The sequence below is a fragment of the Mastacembelus armatus genome, chromosome 19 (genome assembly GCF_900324485.2).
Source record: "Mastacembelus armatus chromosome 19, fMasArm1.2, whole genome shotgun sequence".
NCBI classification, from domain to species: domain Eukaryota; kingdom Metazoa; phylum Chordata; class Actinopteri; order Synbranchiformes; family Mastacembelidae; genus Mastacembelus; species Mastacembelus armatus.
The window spans coordinates 16,854,011-16,879,647 of record NC_046651.1 but is presented as its reverse complement, the minus strand read 5'-3'; the positions used below and the strand labels follow the sequence as shown (position 1 = coordinate 16,879,647).

The 25,637-nt window shown below is 41.3% G+C and overlaps 1 protein-coding gene across 29 annotated transcripts in view; it reads right to left on the bottom strand.

The window, feature by feature from the left end:
- LOC113135227 (ankyrin-3-like) overlaps positions 1 to 25,637 on the bottom strand; it is a 108,853-nt gene that overhangs the window by 8,055 nt on the left and 75,161 nt on the right. For 16 of the 29 annotated variants that reach the window (XM_026315041.1, XM_026315068.1, XM_026315059.1 and 13 more), the window contains 15 exons: positions 24,790 to 24,896; positions 23,791 to 23,823; positions 22,470 to 22,694; positions 19,059 to 19,213; positions 18,441 to 18,652; positions 17,829 to 18,036; positions 17,355 to 17,451; positions 16,953 to 17,181; positions 16,342 to 16,467; positions 15,685 to 15,807; positions 15,126 to 15,152; positions 14,456 to 14,537; positions 3,812 to 3,886; positions 2,444 to 2,575; positions 2,160 to 2,303 (listed from right to left, as the gene is read on the bottom strand). In XM_026315041.1, the coding sequence (XP_026170826.1) occupies positions 2,160 to 2,303; positions 2,444 to 2,575; positions 3,812 to 3,886; positions 14,456 to 14,537; positions 15,126 to 15,152; positions 15,685 to 15,807; positions 16,342 to 16,467; positions 16,953 to 17,181; positions 17,355 to 17,451; positions 17,829 to 18,036; positions 18,441 to 18,652; positions 19,059 to 19,213; positions 22,470 to 22,694; positions 23,791 to 23,823; positions 24,790 to 24,896 (1,975 nt within the window). The remainder of the gene's footprint in view (positions 1 to 2,159; positions 2,304 to 2,443; positions 2,576 to 3,811; positions 3,887 to 14,455; positions 14,538 to 15,125; positions 15,153 to 15,684; positions 15,808 to 16,341; positions 16,468 to 16,952; positions 17,182 to 17,354; positions 17,452 to 17,828; positions 18,037 to 18,440; positions 18,653 to 19,058; positions 19,214 to 22,469; positions 22,695 to 23,790; positions 23,824 to 24,789; positions 24,897 to 25,637) is intronic. The other 13 variants (XM_026315048.1, XM_026315052.1, XM_026315071.1 and 10 more) reach the window with 7 other exon arrangements.

Genomic DNA, 25,637 nt, shown 5'->3' with positions numbered 1-25,637 from the left:
TTCCACTTAGCACTGTGTTCTCAAACTGTATTCCTTGGTTTCAGGCCTCAGTGAGGAAGACTAAGTGGTTGGTGTGGCACATACATGACTGGAGCAGCATCACGAGCCCTACATGGCCTTGATATGCTAATGCTAATGCTTGCTATTTAGTTGTTTGTGGCATTTATTTGGTGCAGAAATAGGCAGGAGAGAGCTGAGAGTTTTGCACAACCTCCCAGTTCAAAGTGTGTGTTGTTAGTGCTGACAGGGGTGTTTTATTTCCAGTTTAACTCAGCAGAGAAGGTAAGAGCAGAAGCCAACAGCTGGATCCAGAAGCAGTAATTTGCAAAAAGCCGTTGAAGTCACCAAACAGGTAGCCATTGGTTGAAATGAGTTGGTTAGTCGTGCTTAGCGCTGAAGGGGATTTGCTTTAGTAATTAGTTGCTTGGAAGCAGGAAGAAGAGGAGCGAGGAGGAGGCAGGACATCTGCTGGTCTCAGAGCGGGAGAAGCTACAGTGGAGCGCAGAGGCTGGGAGGCTCAGAGGAACCCAGGACATGACAGGTACAGTACAGCTAACAGCAGTGACAGAGGTATAATTATACACTGCACACTTCAGAAAAAGGTGTTTCATTTTCAACCCGTGTGTGAGTGTCATCTGGTGCAGAGCACATCCTGATCAACGTGCGCTTTGCACGAAACACTCGTGGTTGCGTTGAAAAGGCTCCACCCATTTGAAGAGTGTTGTAAGTGTATTGTTTTAAGCCAACAACATTAGAGCAGGCAGACTCTCACACAAAGCCGTGGCCATGCAATTTTTCGTTCACTTAAAATGCTGGTTTCATTTGAAATCATCTTGGCAAAAAGATCATCTTTGCTTCACTGCTGAAAGCAACGGTAACACTGAGCTTTGTGTTAAGATGATTTTCAGAAACCAGGTGGGCAGACTGGCAATGTGAGCCATTTCAGAACTTTGTTTTGAAGTGAGCCTGGACACAGAGAGACACTGTTTCCTTGGCCTACATAGAAATGGAAAAATGTTTAGATGTATGTAAAATGGATACTTTGTCAAGATAAAGTGCATGTACACGAATACTGGCAGTGGATGTAAAAAGCAGCTGCAGAAAAGCAGCAAAATATTAATATATAAATACTCCATAAAGAGCTTAAGCCCTATTTTCTATGTGTAAGTATTAACAGCAAGTGAACATCCCACTCCCAGCTAACCTCTGTTCCACAGTGATGAACAGGCTAATTGCTCTATAACTTGCAGAGTATATTTTATAATTAACTATCTGTAACAAGGGAGATGTTGTCATCAAAGTCCTGAAATGATCCTCATTGTGTCTGTCAGAATCAGAGAATACTAGTGGCTGCCACATTTCATTTTCATTTAAGAGGAAAGAGAGAAATATAGAAAGAGAGAGAAAAAGACTTGCCATACTGCATGAAGCAAGCATGCCATTTTTGTTAAATGGTTGTTATAATTATGTTTTTATGTATTTGACACAAAAGGAGACTTGCTTAGTATTGGAGAGTTAAAAATGTAAACTTAAGGGACATACACATAAACATAACTATCATAAAGCAGGCTTATGAACCAGTGCCCTAACCCGACTGAAAAACGTGATTCATTCATTTTCTTATCAATAAGATAATCAATACATTTATCAGCTGGGACAGAGACACCGGTCCATTAGAGGCTTCCATCTGCTTCAGGATCATGCTTTTGGACACTTTACAAAAACAGTCACACATACTAAAATATCTCATGCACCCAAAATGGTACAGATTGTCCTCCATTAATTAAAATCTATAAGGTTTGAACAAGGGGGAACAAATTATAGATACTTTCAGACACATTGATAATCACCCTACAGTGCTACAAATTGATCGCACTCCCCAACGTAGAGACTAACTGGGTGACTGCTTAATAAATACGACTCTAACGCTATTATTACCTGTTGGTGCATTAACTGATATGAGCTCAATGAACCTGCTGGAGCATTAAGTCATTTCAGTTAACCTCTAATCATTTTCCACTGTTTGGTGGAGCCTGATTGGTTCTGTTTTTGTTTACACAGTCAGGTCTGACTATCTGGCTGAGAGAGGAGGTGAAGAAGGGTGAAGGGATAGACTGAGAGATAGACTGAGAGTTCAGCTAGGGTGGGCTACACTTTACCATCGGACTGATCCGGGAATACTGCGTTATCATCGGCAAAGCAGCGTGTGCCTGAAATGTTACCGTAGTCAAATATGGGCCCTTCCAGCAAAGTCACAATATCCAAACGATTGATCTTGGTCAGCACCGCAGTTAAAGCATCCGCTAGAGGAGAAGCAGAGAAATGATAAGGAACTCACGTTATGTCGTGTTTAACACCATAAAACATGTCAGGTATGCTGAGTAACTTCTCTTAAACCAGCAACTGAAATATGTAAATGTGTACCCACACACCAACTACTTACTTGTGGCATTTTTACCGTCCCTGTGCACCCATTTCTTTAGGAGCATGAAGCTCTGTGCTGTCAGGGAATTGGAGTTCTCCACCCTGATGAGGTTGATCTCTTCCACAGAGAATTCCAGCTCCCTGGCCAGCTCTGCAGCCACAACAAACACCACAAACAAACAGGTTTCTGCCTTGAGAAAGTAAATCCACCACTAACATTACAGAAGTCTCATTTCTATTTCTATTCAGACTCGCAATAACCCAACAATAACTCAAAGCACTGCAGACCAAAGTGAAAGGACAAACATGCCTTAACTCAGTAATTCAATTAACTGATGACACAGTTTGCACTGGAACCGTTCTATGGTAAAGAAAACATTTTAAATCAGATTCCTGGTTTGCAGCAATTATAACGCACATCAAATGACAGTCTCCTTCTAACAGACTGACTTTGTTGTTAAAAGCTTCACTCAATGTGTAAGCAGAGTGTAAAGCTAACGAAGGATTGAAACGCTGCCTGTACAGAAACGAATACGGGCTATAAATCTTAAACCATGAGAACACGATGTTCAGCAGGTCTGCTGGTTCACTGCAGCTCTGCAACAGCAACGCTCATTAAATATGGATTAGATTCCTTTCCTTTACGGAGCACTCACTCAAGTCACCGCAATGGACGGACAGGCGGCAAACACACTTCACAGGATCACTGTGCACAGTGGACTCACACATGCACACATGATGATCACACCCACTGACACACATACAGGCATTGTGGGTCAGTGCTGCAGTGCAGGTGGTCGGGCTTGGACTGCAGAGACCACACCCTCATCACTGCTCAAGTGGAATATGTACAAACAAACAACCCCTCTGTTTCTCTTAAATACACTCAAACACAATGTGACTGATGAATATACAGTAAACACAAGCATTTACCATTAAAATAACACCTCATTTATTCTGAGCATATTTTTCAGCCCCTAATGAGTCTCAACATGATGTGCGTATGTTGTTGTGTGTTTGAGTGTTTATAATTTGTTTAATGTTCATTAATATTGATGGAGTGTGTGACTAAATGCCACTGCAGTACTGCTCAGTCCAGATACTTTGATACTATATGTCCAGCAGATGGCAACAAACACTGCACAAGTACTGGTTTGAAAGCTGAGCACAGTTCAGCAGATTGATTCGCACATGGATGTTCTTTCAAATCACACCGAATCCTCCTCGGTGTCAGAGGGGAATCATTTCCAATGTTCCATCAGTGAATACGATCATAAATATACGAGTCTCTGGTCGCACACTGGATTTATTTAACTAGAACGAGTTTCATGCGTGTTCTTGGGTGTCCTTCATGAAGTGGCAAAAAGTGAGACTTGTGCGCACTCACCAGTCCAGCTGAGTCCGAGATGTTCAGCTATTATTGCCATGCGGAGGTCTGTTCGATCACAGGGACTCTGAGGGCCTGAGCCAGGAATCAGGGAAGAGCAGGATACAAACATTTAACAGAGTGTAATGTTACAACAATCTCTAAATTAAACGTGCTGCTCAAACTGGCTGCAGATTAGAGCAATGACAGATTGGGATTGTGAACTGAAAGTCTGTCTGTTTCTGACTGTAGACCTTAATGTGGTTTAAAGACCGATTGAATACCTGCTTAGTTAAACTGATTTGTTGCTTTTAATTGGGCACATGTCTGGTGTGACATTCATATTAAAGCCAGTAGTGTTGGTGACTGGACAAACCGAGACCAACTTTAGCTCACTGTCCCATATCTCACTCCTGGATAAAAGAAATAAAGCTTTTCTGGCCAGACTGTCCTCAGTGAGTCGGTTTAGAAGATGAACAGTGTATAAATGACAACCTGTTTATATTACTAATAATGTGTTTCCCCAAAGTTTATTATTAACGTTAGTGAAACATCCTCAAGATTGGACATAAATAACACTGGAGATCTAGACTACATTAGCTTTCATATTCTGGTCAACAGGGATAATGACAGTATGTAAACATAAAAATTAAATACCGATCTAATTATATTGTTGCAACAACTAGTTTTAAACACATAATAGAAAAAGCATGAGGATCTGTGAGGCCAGAAAAAGAATCACATTCCACACTGTGTGTTTAATGTCCAATAGTATTAGTAGTAGTAGTAGTTTGGACCTTTGAGTACAGAGCTTTGCACCACATCACTAACAGCAAACAATCCATTATCAGGCAACGACCTCTTTCACTGATAAAAGCAATTCATGGCTTCACCTTGAAATCTAAATGTAATCCAGATGCACAAGCTTTTCCACCAAGTTGCAAATGATGCTCCTGTGCAGATAACACTCACATGATTGTCAAGTTCGGCCGATGAATTGTTTTCAGAGTGATTTCAGACAGAAAAAGTACCAAATGATCTCTACGCACCAGGCAAGCAGACTAACACAAACACAATGTCATATTTTCACCAGTCATTTAAGTCTAAGCTTCAGTCATGTCTATAAATGGTGGCAGGTTGTGTAGACAAGGCCTTAATCCCAGTGCAAAATGCCTCACAGGAATAGGAAGGAATGCATACTCACTTTTACCTTAGTTCCTCAAAGCATACTCACAAATCAGTGCTGACAACCAAAACATGTTTGCTGATAATGAAAGTTTCTAGTTTCTGTACCTTTTCTTTCTAGACACGATCATTATTGTGATGAGGTAACTAGACATTTACTGACACACTTTGCCTTAGAGATCTTCGAAATAAGGCCAGGTATGTTACATAAAACATTCAGACCAGTATTTCTAGTCTGATCTCTGTAACTGATCCTCAGTGTTTTCACCTTCTTGTCTTAATGAGACAGCACAGGACACAGATAACAAGAAGGACAGGAAGAAGACTCCACAGCTACACTTACATCACAGCACCCACAACAGTTACATGCATCTCACAGAGAAAGAGAGATCATATAACAAGTGTTTAGAAAGAGTTTACAAACTAGTTTCTGTGACAGGAGCCGTGATTGGTTGATCAACCTGACTCCCTCCCTCCTCCTGTTCCTTCCCTCCAAGTGTCCGCCTACTCTTCCTCCTGCTCCTCCTCATCCTCTCACTGCTGGCCTGCTCAATTTGAGCTCTCACATCTCTAGCAGATGGTGTTGATGATGTGCTGGTGCTGGTGCGGGTGGAGGTAGAGGTAGAGGTGCGTGAAGGGCAGGAACGTGTAGGAGCTCTAGAAGTGTTCCTGGTAGTGCTGAGGCTGCAGCTTTCTTCATCCTGAGAGGGCAGTGTTTTCTCCTCTAACCTTATTTCAGACTCCTTGGGAACGCTTTGGTCCAAAGACTTGGGTACCTGGCTACTGACACACTTTGTTTTAAAGTTCTTTGTGACTGCTTCGCTTTTGACCTTCTTTGTCTTATTTGTGCTACATCTACCTGGAGCTTTCACTGAGCTATGTTCAGTGCTGTGTCTACTGCTGCCTTTAGTTAGCTGTCTATTACCAGTGGCAGTTTTAATGTTTCTGTCACTAACTACTGATTTGGCTCTAACCTGGTTCTGCTCCTGAGAACAACTGGGGTATTTACCACTTTTCAATACTGGAATTCTAGATTTAGGAAATGAATTCTCAAAAGGGTCTAATCTTTGTCTTGCTCTATACACCGCATGTTTCCCAACTTGGAGTTTATTAATATTTTCCTGTGCGTTGTATCTCACTGTTGGACGACTTTGATTGCATAGTTTGCGGCTGGACATGCTCACTGGTAACCTGGACTTGCATATCTGGGCTTTGGTTTCTTTGGCTCCTCTGTTTGTTATTGCTACATTAGTACAAGCCCTGTTTTCCCTGCGGTTCTTCTCTAGCTGGCTCAAGGATGCCTCTGTCCTACTGACCTCCTTAAGTACCAAAGAGGACAGCACAACACTGCCAGGCTGAACTGCATCTGAACTGGCGTAATGGGAAACAAGGATGTTGCTACTGGTATTGCTGCTCCATGTTTGGGGATTGCTACTCTGTTGAGAAGATGGCGAAGAATAATCTGTGCTTTGGTGACAAGAATTCTGATTCTCTGAGGTCCAATCTCGATAGTCTTGCTTTTCAGATGACTCTGAAGAAAGTCTGTGATTTAAATAACAATCTGGAACATCTGATGGACTATTATTCAAACAGATATCCGTCATGCCGGGTGTATTAAGAGTGAAATTATCAGTAGAGCTAGTTAGAGTTACAGAATAAAAACTATCTACAATTTTTCCTGAGGTTGCGTCATTACAAAAGGTTGTTTTACATTTAAAACTACAATTTGAAGCATCAGATGACATCTCAAATCCTGTTCTAAAAGTGGAAAATTTAGGTTCAGTGTTGGAAGTGGAGTCTCTACATGTGCTGTAACTGCCAGCTGGATTTGACATTTGTAGGTGGACTGTAGTAGTCTGTGTGGAGACATGAGGCATTGTTAAGGTTTCTGTAGGGCCCTGAGTATTAAACTGATCCCTGTGTTGTGAAGAGACATCTACCTCTGAGTCCCTGACCCTGTACCTGCCCGCTGAGTGGTAATGCTCACCGATCTGAAAAAACTGGAGCCTCTCCTCCACCATGTCCCTCTTGCTCATGTCAATCGCACCACTGCGTGTCATCTCAAACATCTTCCCTTCATGGAAGGGAAATGGGTTTGGCTCGCTCGTTGGCGTGCTATCATCCGTTGGTGTTCGGGCTGGTGTAGTGTCTGATGCTGATGCCTGAGACTGGTCATCGACTGCCAGTCCAAAAGGTTTAGGCTCACCATTGCTTTCTGGTATCCCTCCCATGTCAACAACTTCTTCTCCACCTTTACTGGGCCAGGGGTCAAACTCCAGCCCTTTAGTGGCAACAGTCTTAAAAGGAGAGTGAAACTCTTCATCTAATTTATAACTAAAGTAAGTGTCTGAAAATCCATCTTTATCTGAGGGTTTTTCTTCCTTACTTTTAACCTCGTCTTTACTAAAGTCATCAAGCTTTCCACCATTTGAGAGGGTATCCATTTTGTTAGTGTCCTTTTGACATTCCTCTGGGGTTTTCTCCTCTTCAATAACTTCCAATTTGGTCTGGGGAAAAGAGCGGTCAGAGGACCTGAACGCGTCTGTTGCCCAGACGTCTCTCCGGCTGTCTGGAAGACCAAACAGCCTTAAATCTGCCTGCTCGCACAGGCCGTCATCCTCATCCTGGAGTTCATATCCATCTAGAGAGTCTATTTCTGTTGCATCTGTGTCATGAGAAAATTCAGCCGTTGTTGCTATAGAACAGTCTGTTATGGACTGGTCATTTCCATTTTGTTCATACTCATAGTCCTCCCCTTTGTCATTAGAACCTTTAGACCCATTGGAACCACTGGAGCCATTGGTTCCACCATGTGGATCTTTGTTATTTCCATTTTTGTCATGTTTTTTTGATTTAGATGCCTTTTCCTTCTCCTTCCTTTTATCCTCCTCTTCAGGAACTTTGAAAGTGAATTTTTTACAAGGAATTGGTTGGAAGATTGATTCATCTTCATCTTCTTCTGCCTCCTCAGCATTTGATTTAGTGTCATCTGCCCCGAGGGACACTGGGGAAGGAGGTTGGATCCGTATAATTGGCTCGATCAGCAAATGCTTGTCATGTTCTTCCTGTAAATTCACTTCCATCATTTCTGTCTCAGTCTCCGAAGAGGCACAGGAACCTTTCCTCTCTGTGTCTGAAATTTCTGAAGTTGAGTCCAGAGGAGGAGGGGGAGGGAACTCAATATATGCAATACCTTTGTCTTTTGATGCTTCTTGCTGCTCCTGCCCTATTATTTCATCAAGCCTGCCGTTGCCTGTTGTTTCATTATAACTGAAACTATTTGATAATTCCTGTTGATTATCATTTATTTCTGGTTGTTGATTATTAGCATTATCAAGGTCGACTTGGGTGGTGTGAACACTAGTTTTGCTTTCTGGTAGGGCCTCATTAAAAGTAAAAACCTTTCCTTGGTCATCTTCCTCTGATTCCTCAGACACCTCCATGATGGGGCTGGGTTTTCCTGAAATGAATCCCATAAAGCCATCAGGAGTCCTGGAGGTGAGGTCATAACTAACCTCCTCAGAACTGGGGGTCTCTGGTGTAAGGGGGCTTTTCCCTGAGCTGTCTATGAAGGAAACCTGCTCTAGTGTGTCATCATCAGGACTAATGGGGCTGAGTGCTGAGTTGGATTTCTGTTTGACTGTGTACAGTGCTCCTTTGGCTTCTCTCTCAGCCTGCCTGCCCATCTGGACACCAACATAAACGGGTAATGTTTTGATGCCCTTGAAATTCTCTTTGGTTGTTATAGCTGTTGGAGGGCTTAAGACTTTCTCCAGAATTTCTCTAGGTCCGGGAAGATTATTGTAGTTGGAATCTTTGGGAGCATTATCTAGAATTTCAAAGGTTCGATTTTCATTTGTTGTTGTCAGGGCTGTCTCAGGACATGTCTGTACTTTGATCTTGGAAAGTGTAGGTATCTGCGAAGGTTTTGTTATTGTTGGTTTCTTTGTGAAGTCATTATCTAAAGTAGAAGACAGTGTCATCACAGGAATTTGAGATTCTTGAGTCTTTTTTCTGAGGTTTTTGTTAAGTGGTTCCTCAGTATCTCTTTTGGGTATTTCAGCTATTATTTCTTTGAAAGCAGGTTCACTTTTTGTGACTTGTTGGTACATTTTAGCACCACTGTCTTTCTCCAGCGGTTTAGTAATATCAGTAAAAACATGTGCCTCAACCTTCTGACCTTTACTTTCTTTCATTTCCTGAGTAACACTGGAATGGCTTTCCTTCTGTTTAGTAGCTGATTTGTCGGTCTCGGTTTCAGTAATTTGTCTATGCAAAGAGCCCTCTAAGGTGGTTATGTTTGGCCGCATGTCTCCTGTGTGTTTTGGGATTTTAGATGGTGATATCAAAGCATGTTTGCTGCTGTCTGTGGCAGCATATTTGTCCTTCTCAACATCCTTATTCAGGCTTCCTTCTTCTAATGTTTCAGATGCTTTTGGCACTTTTCCTCCTGCAAAAAACTGAAAAACTGGAAGTTTGCTTTCCTGTAATTTCTTTATTGAAGGCTTTGGCTGCACAGGAGGAGGAATTTTGGTTGGACTAGACTGACTTTGTTTCTGAGCTTCAGATTCAAACTTCATTCTCACAGCACTAACTCTGGATGTTGATTTTATATGGGCAGGAGAAGAGGGTTCAGACTCACTGGTCTTAGGTTGTTGATGAATTTTACTCTCACTGCTTTGAGAAACTACACTTCTCTGGGGACTGCTCGGCAAGCTAGAGCTTTTCTTTTCAGCTGTTGTGGTGCTGCCAAACATTTTACCAACCGAAGGCTCTCTCAGTCTGCTCTTACTGAACCCTTCTTCTGTCTTAGCTTTCTGCTGTGTTTTCTCAGGGCTACTACAGGCTGAGCTAGGCCAGGACCTGGGTTCCTTTGGCTCTCGTCTCACAGGCTTTTTCTCAGGAGACTGCAGCTCATCATTGAGCTTCTCTGTTTTGTCACGGAAGAACTGTGATACCTCACTGAGTTTTTCTTCAGCTTCCTTTACAGTTTGGTCTACTCTATCCTCATAAAGCAGCTTATCTCTGCTCCTGTCATGTTTATCTTCTGTAAACCGCATCCAAACCGCATGTTTGGGGCTCCCCTGCTCTGTGGAGTAATGGAGCACTGTCACCTTATCAAACTGAGATGCTTCATCCCTGTGCAAGAATTTACTAGATTTAGGAGACCCATCTTTCGATGACCTAGAAATAAACTCTCTCTTTGGGCTTGTTTGCTGCTGACTCACTCTCTCAGTGCTATGGCTACCACTCTCCTCAGAAACTAGACTGTGTTTTTTCTCAGTTACCACTGTTGAGTCCTCTGTGTCAGAGTATGACTGTGATGATACATCAAGCTTCTCTGATAAGAGCATTTTCTCAGCAAACCTGTATGACTCACCCCTGATCTCTGACAGTTCATCATCACAGTATTCTATTGAATGTTGGCTCAATAGCTTCAGGGCTTTATATGAATCATCTGCTATTAGCTGGGCTGAGCTTGGGCGACTATCCTCCTCCTGTGACACCGGGGTGTTAACGCGAGATGTTTCCAGAAAAGAGGGCAGTGTTTCTTCAGCAGCAAGTTCCTCTTCTTCCTGTTGGGACTCATCATAATCAGTAAGTTCCCTAATTCCACGGTCCCCTTTGTAGACATAAAGCTCAGGGTGCTTTTTGGTTTCCCTGATAATAACCTCAGTTGGCTCTGCTGTGCTGTGGCCCTTTTCGATATGAACCTCAATTATCCTTTCGACTTTGGGCTTTGATTTAATATCTCTATCTAGAAATATAGGAGTGAGCTCATCACCTTTGACAGAATCCTGACTGGTCTTGTGTTCAAAAAGCCCTGCCAGGTCTTTAGATGGGTCCCTACCTGACTGGAAAGCTTTCATGAGATCTCTGACTGACATGGCTTCCTCTATCATTTCTGTGCCATCAGTCAGTTGGGGCTTATGATAGACCATTCTAGTAGTAGTAGTAATATGAGTTTCCTCTTTAAGACACATGCTTTTGTTCATCATGGAGTCCTCTTCTGGTATTTTCATCTGTAAGGCTTTGGCGGAACTCGCTGAAGCTGCATCTGGCTCTATAGATGGAAGAGCAGATGCAGCTTCCTCCATGAGTAGAGGCTCACAAGGATCATCCGGCTGCTCATAGCTCCTGATGTGGACTACTTCAGTTCTGGTCTCAGTTACACAGGGAGGAATGGGTGAATCTGTGAATAAGGGGTTAGGTCCTGTACTCTCTGCACTCTGAGGAGCAGAGGGTGTCTTTTCACTCCTGGTCTCAAACCCACTGTCTGACAAAGGACTCTTATCCTGCTCATGAGACAGCTCCTCTGGTGATTCCAAAATTGTGTCTGACCCTTGATATGACTCAGCTAGTTTGCTTAGGTCCTTCTCTGAGGGAGATCTGATCATGCCTGAGACTGGTGGGGGCATTTTAAGTTTGTGCTCTTGTATAGACATAGATGGTTTGAGAACACGTTTCTGTTTTTCTTCCCCTTCCCTTCTTGCCTCCTCCTCCTCATATCTACATTTCAACTCTGCCATTTTGGAGAGAGAGCTAGCACCAATGTCATTAGTTAAAATATCTACTACTTTAGCTAACTCTAAGTCTTTGCTTGACATGGACTGGCGTTTTAGAAGCAGTGTGTTTTCATCAAAAGTAGGGTAATAGTCTGAGAGGACACTTCTTTGTGCCTCCTCAATCTCATCTTTGGAAAATTCCTCCCATTCATCCTCTGAGGCTCTGTCTTTTCCTACACTCATCATATCTTTCTGTAATATCTCACTGACTTTCACTAAATCTTCTTTCACTTTCTCTACCAGAGTAAATGGCTCCTCATCCTCTAACTTTGTTTCTTTAGGCGTGCCAGTATGCGATGTTTGGACAGTTTTAGCTGCGGTTTGTGGGTCTGTCTGTAAGATAGCTGTCATTCTGATCAAATCTTCTTTCATGTCTGCTACATCTTTCAGTATCTCCTGATTGGAAGCTGCAGTTGGGTGGATAACGGTTGGTGTGATAAAGGGAGGGGATTTCAACTGAGACTTTATTTTAGATGCAGTAACACAGGACAACGATGAAGATGATGAGGACGAGGCACGAGGGGAATCAGGCAGTGCCATTTTAAGAGACCCTGGCCCTGGTTTGATGGGGGTCTCTGGAATGATGTTGACCAGTGAATATACCGGTACAGTCATTGTATTAGTTGAAACTGCCGAGTTGGGGGTGGCAGCTACAGATCTCAAAGAACCATAAGCAGAACTTGCTGTTGCAGATCTACGTGTGGAGGACAGTGATTTAAGAGTACCATAGCCTGAGACAGAACATGATTCTATAACTTCATTTATGGCTGCACTGACACTGGAGGTTGCTGCATGTGTGGTGGCCTGGATCCTCTCCTGAAGGCTACTACTTCTCTCTGAGTGATGTCGAGAAGAAGGGGAGGATGGAGTGGAGGAGGAGGATGGATATTTAACAGGTGAGACAGATCCATTCATTGTGGACAATTCTGAGGAAGCAATGGTTGTCTGTCCAGTTGAGGAGAGAGATGAGAGGGATGACCTCCCTCCTCGAGATGAGAGTGTTGATTCTACAGAGGTTTTCAAAGAGGAAAGGCTGGAGATGCTTTTCACAGAGGGAAGGGTAGGTGCCCCTGCATCTGGCTCAACTGTGGACCCAATTACAGATTTAAAAGGCAGATTAGCATTGTACATGTTGTAAGGAGTCTTTGGTGAGGCTGGAGCAGTAGTAGGAGCTGATGACCTCTCGGGCACAAAACCATTGGGTATTGAGTGAAGAGGGGAAGTCCTTGATGTGTATGCTGATGCAAGGGTTTTGATAGATGCTGGATCTGTGGCAGGTTTACATGGGCTTCCAGAGGACATGAGGCTGGCAGACCCCTGGACAGGGTACTGACCGTGCTGAACCACGGTTTTAATGGGTGAAGGCATAGTCCTGTAAGACCTAATGGGAGATGAGGACATTATGTCGCTGACTGATTTAACTGGGGATGATAGGGTTGGTGCTGGTGGTGGAGCTCCCAGGGTGGCTTTGACAGGTGGAGAGCATGCAGGTGATGGGGAAGAGAGGGGCCAGGTGGATTTCAATGGAGAAGCAGTTGGTGAGCCTGTCGGTGAATCGGTAGAGGTGAGGGAACCCCCCACTCCGACGTGCTTTGTTTGGCCAGGGACGGTAAGAGGAGTAGTCGACCATGGTGGGTAAGGTCTGGTTGGAAAGACAGGTTTGTGAGGGTAACCAGCAGGCAGTGTTCTTGCTGTTGCGCTTCGCTCAACTGCTGTTTCTTCAGATGAATTTATAGAAATAATGATGAAGCAGAAATAAAAAATATGGTAAAGGCAACAAAATTATGTTGGGGAAGGGTAAGGAAGGAAAAGAATGTGAAAGAAGAAGAGATCAGAGGAGGAAGAGTTGGTCAGTGGCACAGTCCTGGTATCAAGGAAGGAAAAACAGCAGTGCTGAGACAAGTGTTTTGATTACTGATTGAAGATGGATAAAAAGAAACTGTTGTGTTCCTGTTGATTCAGGATTGGAAGATGACTCAAAGAACAACAACAGGAACAACATAATGAGTGACCTGAACAAAGCACATATAGCAGCAAAGTAAAATTCCAATGACAATGATGGAAACTATCAACCAACAACAAAAAATGGCAAGACAAATGCAATAGGAATAACACAAAAACAACTTCTCTCTTTGGACTTTATATGTCTTGGTATGGACTCTAATTTCAATCCGCTTTTTAAAGTGCCTTTTATCTGTTTATATCAAAAATATAGAATCACAGATTCCCCAAGTACAATTTAGACACTATGATACAACAGAACCAAGGGCTGCACAGGTTTCCATTTTCCTTTTACAAGACTACAAAATATGACAAAACAAAACAAACGTTTTTGGCCCATTTTGTCATGCAAGTTCAATAAGAACTGGTGACAAGCAAAGTGTATGAAAACTGAAACGAAACACCTGAAAGAAAGTCAAACTCAGGACCTTCCTACCATGCATTACTGTCCCACAAAAAAGCTGCTACATCATCACAAAGCCAAAAGAGCTACACACTCAGAGGACGAATGAAAAACAAATAAAATATTTCTTTGACCTTCCAAAATGATTATTGATGGTGAGTCAAAGAAAATTTTTTTATGTGGCTGCATTTTGACTTTTAGAACTCGGCAGTGGAAATCAACCAAACAAACCTAGAAGAAGTAGAACTCACAACGAGGGCAAGCACGGCACAAAAACTTAAAAACCACTCATTGACCCATGCAAAAATATGTACCATGTTGTAAACAAGCATGTGGACAGTGCATGTTATGTAGGATGAGAAATATGCATTTATTACATTAAGTCACATCTATCTACATATCAGTCAAGAATTTTACAGCTTAAATAAATTGTTAATAAACTAACTTTTCCACGAAAATTTGCATTGTTATAATAATCAAAGGGTTTGTTAGTGAAAATGTCAAACTCACTCAGTGCAGGCTCGGCCAGATAGCTGTAGCGCTTACGTAAGGCTAGGGATGCAAAGGTATGACGTCGATCTGGCTTTTCAGTCTGCAACAATAGCAAACAACACAATATCCTATCAGTTCTAAGTCACCCTACAATGTATAGTATTGCCAAATGAGCAACATTTGGACTTTATAATGTCAATTTAAACAAACCCAGTTTTGTCCATTAGTTAGCATTAAAACAAAGCCCATATTCAACAGTTGAATAATACTGCAGCAAATTCTCCTTTAAGAGTCTTCACTGCACTGTTTTTAAAGATAATACTACTTAAAGTAAGTCTTTCTATGCCTACTCAAATTCTGTTAGTCATTATAAGGCTGCTATAAACTCTACTTTATAGGTAAATTAATTATTACTACTTTCTAAGGTTAATAAAGGTTCTTGACTTAAGGACAGTGTACATATATCTAAACGTCAAACTTTGAAGCCACTTGTATCACATAATGTAGAGTGGATCATATTGATGTACCTGTAAGATATCATGCAAAACCGAGCACCCAAAGGTTGCTTTGAACAAGAAAAGATATATTGCTCTCATAGAAGCGGAAAGAATAAGGCTATGATCAGCAGAGCAGGGCCGCTATAGGTCTAGCGCAAAGGATAGCACATGATGGGGAGGGTGTGGTTTACCTCATCCTCGGCATCTGACTCCATTTCCTGGTTCCCAAGATGCATTGCAGAAACAGGGGGAGTAACATAATGGAAAGCAGGGGAAAAGAAACATCAGGGTGTGAAAAAGGAGTGACTGACAGAAGCTCCAACTCAGAAGAGAAGCCACTTTAGCAAACTCAGCAGGAATAAAGCAGAAAAAAAAAACACAGGCCAAACACCATGAAAAAAAAAAAAGATAAAGCGCCAATGCTCAGTAGCAGAAACAGCAAATAAACTCAAGCCACACAAAGCCAGCCTGATAAAGAAGGCCTGCACAAAAGCCCTGAGCCAAAAGCATGTCATCCAAATCAAAAGGTAAGTGGGAACAAAACAAAACAGCCAATGACAAGAATCCACTGCATAAATAACCGATATACATAGAGAGAAGCTTTAAACAGATAAAAGACACAGTGGCGGCAGTTTTGCCAAAGTCTTTCTCTGTCTTTCATCTATCAGTGTTATTGGGGCCGAAACTACCCTAACCGTGAGTATGGTTATGGAGGTGACCACAGAAAATGGAGAGTTCTTGCTACCTTACCTTTTTCACTGCAGGAAGTGTGATGTTCAGGTTGCACACAGCAGTTTGTGGAAGACCTTTTGTGGTCTTACACTCTTTAAGGAAAGACAGACGACCACAGGGCTCCTGGCTTGGATCTCTAACCTACAGAAAGAAAATGTCTTCTTTATATACCTGATTCCCTTGTGAAGCAGCAGCCACTGCTGATGTACGAACACGTGTTTCCCCACTCTACACTTCAGTTTTACTTTCTTTACACATGTATCTGCAAATGTGCACAATTCATGGTAATTTCTGCATTTTTACCTTACTGTAATCATACATCATATTGGTTGGTCGATTAAAAAATAGGTCAGTGTAATAGGCCAATCAATGACATGAGTGTAATCAGGATGGAAAGGAGAACTATGTCATAGCCTTTGGTCTGGGTCCATTGTATTGAATGCTGGTTTATGGAGGAGTAGGGCAATAAGAAGTACAGCTAAAACAATATTCACTTAGCATAACATCATACGAGCAACAAAACTACTGGCTGCTGCTTTTGTGCAGAGTGTTGCTTGGTCTCCTATCTACATTTAATAAATGCTGTCATATCATCTGTCATATTACAAATCTTCCAACTCCATATTCAACTCTGACAGAGAGGTGTCGCAGGTGAGGGAACATATTTTAGAGTACCTTGACACAGAAGGGCAAACGGTTCTCCTTGAAGGCGTAAAAGTTAAGAACTAACTGTTGACCAGCTTTAGTAAGAGGTGTCAAGTTTCCATAACAATCCACATAGATGGGCCTGCCCTCCAGAACCTGGGAGAGCACATCAACAAGGTAAGAACAATATTCATAGTGAACAACAAAATGCAAATGACCAGGGCCAGACTAAAGGTAGTAAAATGTTATCAGACAAGGGGCAATCATGTAGTCATTCTTTACTAACTGTTTTCCCCAAGCAACTGTTTTCCCCTATATTATCACATTTCTGTAATGTTTATATATGATCAATAGATAGTAAACTCATAGCACTACTTTAAATTACTGTTGTTAGCTTCCAGTGTGTGAAATTTTTTTTTTATTGCATTAAAGTTAATTTATTATCTTACAAACATTCCTTCTTAATCACAAACATATAAATATTAAATTGCAAATAATGTTAAAAAGAAAAGTTGCTAAACGAAAACTATTCATAATAAAGGCTTGATTAGAATTCATTTTGGATTATACCTTAGAAATCCCTAAAACATTTGAACAGAGATATAACATACTGAGCAGACAAACCACACATAGTTATGTACCTCTATGTCTTTGCTCCTGGCCACCTCCTCAAAGTTCTCCTGCTGCTCCAGGGTTTTATCCACCTTGTCGTCCGTCATACAGAAGCACCTCAGTCTAGACTCCACTGGGTCATTCATCTTAGCAAACACCACAAACTTGGCCATGTAGGGCACACAGATGAGCTCCCTGTACAGCTGCATAGCCAAACCCACAGTCTCTGGGATCTGGTGGCAGTCTGCTAACCAAAACCTGCACAAGTGAAAAATAAAAAAAAGAAATATTTCAGACACATATATAACAGGCTCGGCCTCAAACACACGCCTCTTCCCAAAAGGTGGCAGCCAAAATGAGATATTTCTGGATGTCTAATGTGCCGATTCAGAATAGCACCATGTAACACGTGCACATGTAGTGTGTCTCACCTGGCAGAAACATTGGTGGTGAAGGAGACACAGTCATTGATGAAGGTGAGAGGAGTTGTGCCAGTGATGTCTTCCCACTGTGCTGGGGACGTACCACCTGGCAACCAAACATACAGGAATCAGCAGACATCCTGGAGATTCATGTGGATTTTGTCTACTTCCCTTTGGTCAACTAGTCTAGTTATGTTTGAATAAGACAAAACTGAGTGAGATTAGTAGATTCTTAACAAATAGTGAAAGGAGGGAGGAGGGATGACCATGGGGTTGCATCCTAAATAGATCTCAGAGCTGTCATGGTTATGAAGGGACCAGACAATTTTTTTCAGTGGCAATGTAATTACACAAAATTGAAATATTCAACACTCTGTAAAACAGAACTTTATGTGCATATGTGGACAGTATTGTTTCCCTTTAAATAATCCCATGAAAAAAGTATGGCTAAGCTAACGTGTCCTCACAAACACACCGTCATACCTGTAATGCTACAGAGAAGGCGGAGGCAGGGAGTGCAGTCTCCTTTATAGCCATTGGTAAGCCCCTCCCCCGAGAGAGGCGGGACTGGGATCGTCATGGTGATGGGCTTGTGGAACTTTCGTCTCCTGGGCTCCACGGTAACGATGGGACTGAAGGTTGCTCGGTTACCAAGGATTTTCTTCACAGTCTCATCAGGTACCGGCTGGGCCTGGAAGAGCAGGGCAACAGTGAATTTGTGATTTGTGCATGTTATTGTTAGTACATACAAATCATTTTAAATTGCTGACACTTCTACTATTCATGCTTGTACCACTAAAACTGCCTGAAAGTACTTATGGTATTACAACTAATATTCCTATAGCAAGTATGTCTACTAACATGCTACTACTGCAAGGTAAAATACAATACTACTAAAATAATAAATACTACTATGACGACTAACTACTGCCACTAAGGCTAAAGCCAGTACTACAATGAATACTAATAACCACTGCTAACACTATTACTACTAATGCTATTGTGACTATGACTACTAACTACTACTGCAACAGTACTTATACAAGTCAGATGCAACAAACTGACAGACACATAAACTGATGTCCCTCAACTTACCTGCAGTCCTACTTTGATCTTCTTGGTCAATGCCCCCTCTGGAAAGGAAGCCTGAACTAATGGGACGCTTTGGCTGCGAAGAGTCCCGCCCTCCGGCCCCATCTGATGGGTCTCCTGTCTGATCCGAGACACTACAGCAAAGTACTGTGGGAAATCCTTGGTGATAATACGGCAGATTCGCTTCTTCTCCAGCTCCTCAGGACTGTCCAGCTCTAGAGAGGGAAAACACATAAATGATATAAATCATTATTCATTTATTTCCCAAATTATCAAAAATCTTTGCAGTGCTGCTGAATCAGAATAAGGTAACTTTATTATTTTCATTTAATTATTCAGAAATTGCTTTCTTTATATTTAATGGTTTTATTTTATATTTACTATTATATATAAGAATTAATAAGTTATTATTATAATGATAAATTATTAGTCTTAAATACAATTCTTTACAAAACCTATGCACTCAGTAATTTAAAAGATCCAATAATCATAAATGTAAACAACTACAAGTCTGTATGTATTATTTTACACCCCAATAGTCAAACTTGTCCAAGCACAGAGACATTTCCTTTGATGAAATTATAAGCTACACTGTTAAAAAAAACGAAAAGTGACCTTTACCTTCATCCATCCCATTGAGGAGCTGATTGAGGTCGTCAGTCTTACAGTCGTACAAATGCTCCTTCCAGGTTTCTCCATTCTCGCTGCGCAGCAGGATCAGCTCTCTCTCCTGGCCCCGCATCGAGCCAAAATGAGGGATCTCCACTATTACAGGCCTGGTGAGGTACATGTCATGCAAACATGGTTAGATAAATAATATTTTACTGAGTCAAACGACATGAAATGAGGTTCTCTCTGACTACAATGATAATTATAAAAATGCATAAAGTCCCACTGGGGGTAAACCCATGGAAACCTAAACCTGAAATACAACAGATTCATTGGACATATTTCATTATAGAGCCTATTTGCTAAATGCTTATTTAGGGGTTAACATATAAAAAGGGCAGCATTACTGATGAATTCTGTTCTTGAATTGTACAAAAAAGTGAAACATGAGTGGCATCAAAGGACACTGGTAACAAAAACATACTGTACAGGTATGAATGAACTGTGGCTCTGCTGGTGACAGTGTTGCTTCACAATGAAAGGCGTGACGGTGCTGCGGTGCGATGGGACATTCAGAGTGCAAGTGACAGCCTGGCATGACTCAACAAGACGGATGAAATGGAATAAGGAGTTGGAATAGAAAGCTGCACAGCCCTCACATAAACCAGGCATAACAGCAACACAAGAGGGCAGGATGAACATACTGAGCCTGAGGAGCTACCAGAGGAACTATATTCACTCAGAATCCCTTTGGGAAACCCTCCAAAGTGATTATCTACTATTTTCTGACATGGTTTTACTGTAGTGGGTGATGCTCCTGGAAGAAAAGATGATGTGTTTCCATCCACTAATCAATAATCAGGATCAGTTTTTGGGTTGTTTGCTTATGTTGCCATAGAGACACCACTGTCAATCAGATATGACCAAACTACACCTGCACTGTCCTGGTCAAGCTGATCAATAGAGATTGTTTGTTTATTCTTTACCGAACTTTATTAATTAATGAATATACACTCAGTGGCCACTTTATTAGGCACACCTGTATAATCTAAAGCAATGAACTAAAACACCATGACTATGACGTCAGTGAAAGTTTATTAGGTACAGTGCACCTATTGTAGCTAAAACTAATTCAGTCCAATCCAACAGTCCTGCAGTAAATCCTGCTCGATAAAGACGATAATGTTCAGCTTTTGTTGAAATTTTATTTCAAAATTTCGGAGACTGTAGTTTGTGCTGCTGTTGAACTACATCACACAGCCTATCCTCGCTGATATAAATGGCGTGGACAAAAAAAGAGAAACAGCTGTTAGTATAACACCATACTATCCAACAGCATAACAAACTGGAGCCTCCAAAATGCTCAGTCTATTTTATTCCACAACCATTGTATTAGACTGAATTAACAACACTTTAATAGTATACAAACAAAAATAAGGTGCACAGGTGTACCTAATAAAGTGGCCTCAGTGCATAATATTCTATATAATGACATTGTTTAAAGGTTTGGCAGGTGATTCAACAGCTACAATTTACATTTTTGTGAGGAAAAGTCCTCACAAAAAAAAAATTTTATTGTGGAAAACAGCAATAATATAATCAGAACTGCCGGGTAACAATACCCAATAGGCACATGCATATTGATGCAGAGTGGCTTTACTGCCAATGTATAAATTAATGAAACTACCCCTCTATGCTAAGATGAAATTTCACAGTACTGATATTATATCTATTTTATGGTATAAACAACACTTTACACTGCTGTGTGACTATGATACGGATCAGTATAATCTAAACAAAGACCTTGTGCCAAGTTAATTACAACAAAATACTGTGGGATGGTCTTACAGGTGAAGTAAAGTAAGAACAGTCATGAGAAGCAGGATGATGCTTGGCTTCAGGAGGAAAAGGCTCATGCCCAACAAGCGCAGTCCAGTCCAAACAGCCAATCAAAACCTTTACTTTCAGTGACATCAGAATCCACTTAAATAAAACAAAATACAATGATTTCTAAATTAACGCAGCTGGAAAACAACAATGTGTAGTTTTAGGAAGAATTTTGAAATCTGAAAATGTAAAAATGATATTCAGAGTCTCTCCCTGCAATGTAATGAAGGCTAAAACAAAAATAGTGGACTCATCTTCTAACCAACTTTAGATACATGTGGTAGGTAGTTTTCCTCCAGTCAAATGGCTCCAAAAGCATGTGTGAACAATCTCTGTGTCACTGATTTCTTCCCAAAACTACATGACAACCACATGATAATAATGCTGTATCTTAACAAATCAAAGTCAACAGTGATGGGTAAAATAACCATATCCATCAGCATGAATCAGCCCCAGTTATGTCATTTTCTTGGGGGAGGTGGGAGTGGAGGAGGAGGAGGGGTGGGGGATGCTATGTTTGGTTCCTACCCAACAAATCTAGTTCCTCTGGGTCCCAGCTGTAGCACTGGACTAACCAGGCTCTCGCCTTCATTAAGGGCTGGCAGCTTTCTGGGAAGATGTAGTTTACTGCGTCCACAGGATGATGAAACACACATATACACAAAACACGCACTCACAGAGTCAGGTTTTGTGTCTCTAATAAGACGATTCCTACTTCTTCTCTCCAGGACTCTTAGTGACATCAGTAATGGCAACAGGTGACTCACAGGTACAGTCTATACAGGTGTACGTACCGTAGATATATACATTCATGCCACATGACAATTCTTTATTCTGATTGGCTGTCACGTATGGGTGTATTTTTATTTTGACGCTGGTGTTTGCTGTCCTAAATCAATGTACAAGTATTAAACTGTGTGTAGGTAAAGACGCCAAAGATCTGGGATTATTTGTGTAACCAATAAAATAAACCAGATAAATATTTAGTGAGAATCAATCAATGTAAAATGTTGGCTATGGTGAGAAGCTGACAGGCTGCAGATGTGGGGAACAGCTGGGGGGGGAGAGAGATAATCTGACCAATACTGAGAAAACAGAGATGTGAAGAAAGAGAGATACTAAATCTGTTTGTGACACGGTTGGGATTAGTTTTAATAATAATAATATCCTTGCCTGTCACTTCAATTTCTCTTCTTTTATTAGATATGAAGATGTGAATCACCATAATCATATGTTTAATTTGCCTTTCTTTACATTTGGACAGTTCTCATTAGATAGTGATGTTGCCTTTACTCTGCCACAAAGAAACACAGCTGAACATCACTGTACCAGTTACACTGCAAATGAAACAGCAGGTATTACACCTCGTGATCCACATACACACGTTCACACTCCCAAATACGAACGCAGATGGTTGGAAATGGTGATGGCAAGAAGCAGAAGGAAGGAGATGTCACGTCAATGAACCAAAGTGCACAAAAAAAGCAAGAGCAGCAAAAATATTGGTGAAGGTTTAGGAAAAAAATAGAGTCTCACCCGAGAAACTGAGCTCCTGCTGGACCGACTTCAACCAGTCGGCTGGCCAGGCCTTCTCCTTCCACCATGGGAGGAGGTGATGCTAGTTTGTGCCTCTTGACCAGTCGGCAGGTGATCCTGGTGGGCGCTGTACATTTTCTGGGTGGGATGATAATGCGCATGCCGTTGTGACGACTCCCCCTCATGGAGCCGCCCCTGGCGTCGACCATGAAGCTGACCAGGAACCTGATGAAGAGCGGCAAAAAAAAAAAAAAGAAGAAAAAAGAATGGTAGGAGACATAGAGACGTTATCTCTCAATGAAACAGAATAAAAAAAAGTGTAATAGTGAAAGAAAGAGAAGCATATGGGGAGAAAAAGAGCAAACCAGGAAAAGGAATGGAATAAGAAGGAAAATATGCAGTTTTATCAGTTTAAGATCAGTACTGATGGAGAGAGAGGAGCTTTAGTTGAGGTGAAGTTGCTTTCCATGCTGTGATCTTTAAAACACACAAAAGTAAGTGTGAGAAAAAGAGAAGAAGAAAGAAGAGAAATGTAAGGAGGTTTCTGTGTTGGCTATGACTGTGGTGGTTACAAAATAAACACCACAAAACAAGATAGTAGGAAAACATCCTACAACATTAGGTGTTAAAAATAATTGTTGAATAAAAAACTATATCAAATTCTCTTTTTATGTGAATAAACATGAAATCAATTAAAGAGCCAATAGGCCAACACAGAAGCTTCCAATGCAGCCTGTGTTTTACCCATATTAGAAGGAAGTGTAGTTCTTTGTGTAACTCATTTTAACTTAAAGAAGACAATCCCATAATTTACACACACACACACACACACACACAGTCAAACCATGCAGTCTGGTATCAGACATCAAGTTAGTTTGTATGTAGTTGTTGAACAAATATTGCAAACATAGTTTAAGGCTGTTGCGCAACATGTTTATCTTAAACAGGACTATACCTGACTGCTACTGATCTGTATCCGTTTGATCTGAATCTGAATTAAATCAGCTGTTAAACAGTAGAATTTATTTGGTAGGAAACGTAAAAACAGTCAGATCCAGCTGCACAAAAATCTACACTGTCACATTCTGCCAGATCTTGTAACGTAAATTCACAAAGATTTCCTCCAGACTGACAGAATAAACACAAGGCCAAAAATTCAAACCACTTTATGTCAAATCTGTAAAAACACAGTTCATGTGTGAGGACACCAAACACAGATGTTATGAGTGGACAGAGAGGAGAGGGTGTGATGCCACCAGCAGTAACACAAAGAAAGTAGTGGTAGTGGTGATATAGAGGGCAACCAATCACAGTCAATCACCTGCTGTCGTACTGCGGGAGCGGAGAGGAAAAACTGCAGGATGGACGACAAAGCAACGCAGGAGTGACAGGTCAATAACAGAGCTTTGGTACTGGAAACACCACTGAGCAGACGGATACTAACGAGTCCTTAAAGAAACAGTTTTACATTTTGGGAAAGTTGCTTGTTCACCTTGCTGCAGAGAGGCTAAAAGCAACAGCTGGTTAGGTAAACTTAAAAAATTAAGACTTGATTAACCATTTAACTCTGCCAGCAAGAGAATAAGCATATTTTCCAAAACGAGAAACCTTTGCTTTAATTTACAGTTCCTTCATTTCCACAGTTTGGCGAATCACAGATGGATCTGGTAAGTTACCTGGCCTTTGGCATCATGTCACATATTTTAGATTTGATTATGCTGAGAGGCAAAGTAGAGCCAGGTTTCCGTAATTATACAGCACTGTGCAAAATGTTCTTATTTATCTATGCATTTTCCTGAGAGGTGTCTGATCACTGCCAAATTCAGAAAGAGCCACTGTGAAGAACAACCACACAATATGCTGACACCAATTCACTGATTTAAATGAAACTATTCATGGCATGTTTTTTCAAAGTGCCAGTGTTACCATAGCTGGGAATGACGGAAGTGCGACTTTTGCTGACATAAGTTTTACAATTCGAAAGAACAGACAATCAGAGATGGTGAAGAGAAACTGCTGCAGGTAAGAGCAGTTTTCTCGTGGGGAAAGACAATGAGAAAGAAAGTCAGCAAAGACGCTAAACAGAGAATACAGGTTGGTGGAAACAAAGACCACTTGTCTTTCTTTCTTTCTTGAACCACCTCTGATTCCTTCTTTCCTCTATAAGTGGAAACACAGTATCCTCCTTTACAAGTTTTCTGCCTTTCCCACTTCTCTTTTCCCCTCCATCCTTTTGGAGGCACTAGGGTTGATCGTTTCTCCTCTTTCTTCCCTCTTTTATCTCCGTCTCATATCTATTCATCCTTCCAAACAAGCTTACCCAGAGTGGATTGGTGAGGAGACGAGGTTGACGTTATCCAGTGCGTCTGGGGTCCAGCTGTACCTCCTCAGAGAGTCATTGTCCACGTCTTTAGCCACTGCCAGATGCTGTGGAGGAGCCAACAAACTCAGTGCAGTGCAAAAGAGCTGTGTAAGTGCATGTGTTTCTGTGCACAACATGACGGTGGAGAAATCAAATCATGGAAACACCCAAATGCTTTTTTCATGAAGCCATGCACTTAAATAAAAAATTAAACACTGCACAGGTGGAGTGTAAACTTTTTAACCACGTTCCCCATGCTCTCAGGAGCTATGATCTTAAAAGACAAAAACGTAGTTAACTCAGCCACTCATAGCTCATTTCAAGCAACACCTCCTGTGGGGAAGGAGGGCGTCACTGCTTGTGCCATTTATAGGATTTATGGCTAAGTCATGAAATGATTTCTACACATGGGAGACTGCAGCAGCCTTTTAAAGGAAAAAACTGGAGATATAGAACATTATAAGGACATTAGCTACTAAAATGATCTTGATGAACACAAAGAAAACATGCTCTAAGTAACAGATGAACATAATACATATACAGGGTATAACAAATAATAAAATCTGAATGACATATTCTCACATGCACTGACAAGAGTGCATGATGACTTCTACCTTATTGTGCTGCTCTACTATGAAAGACCTTTCCTTAGAGAGCATCTGGAGCAGCGTGAGAGGAGACAAGTTACTATTTAGCAGCTGTTACATTCACAGATCATATAATCATGTCACTCTGATGCTTCCTTTCAAAACACAGCACTGTGTCACACATTGCAGAGATGACAAGCACAGCAGAGCCAAACTGCT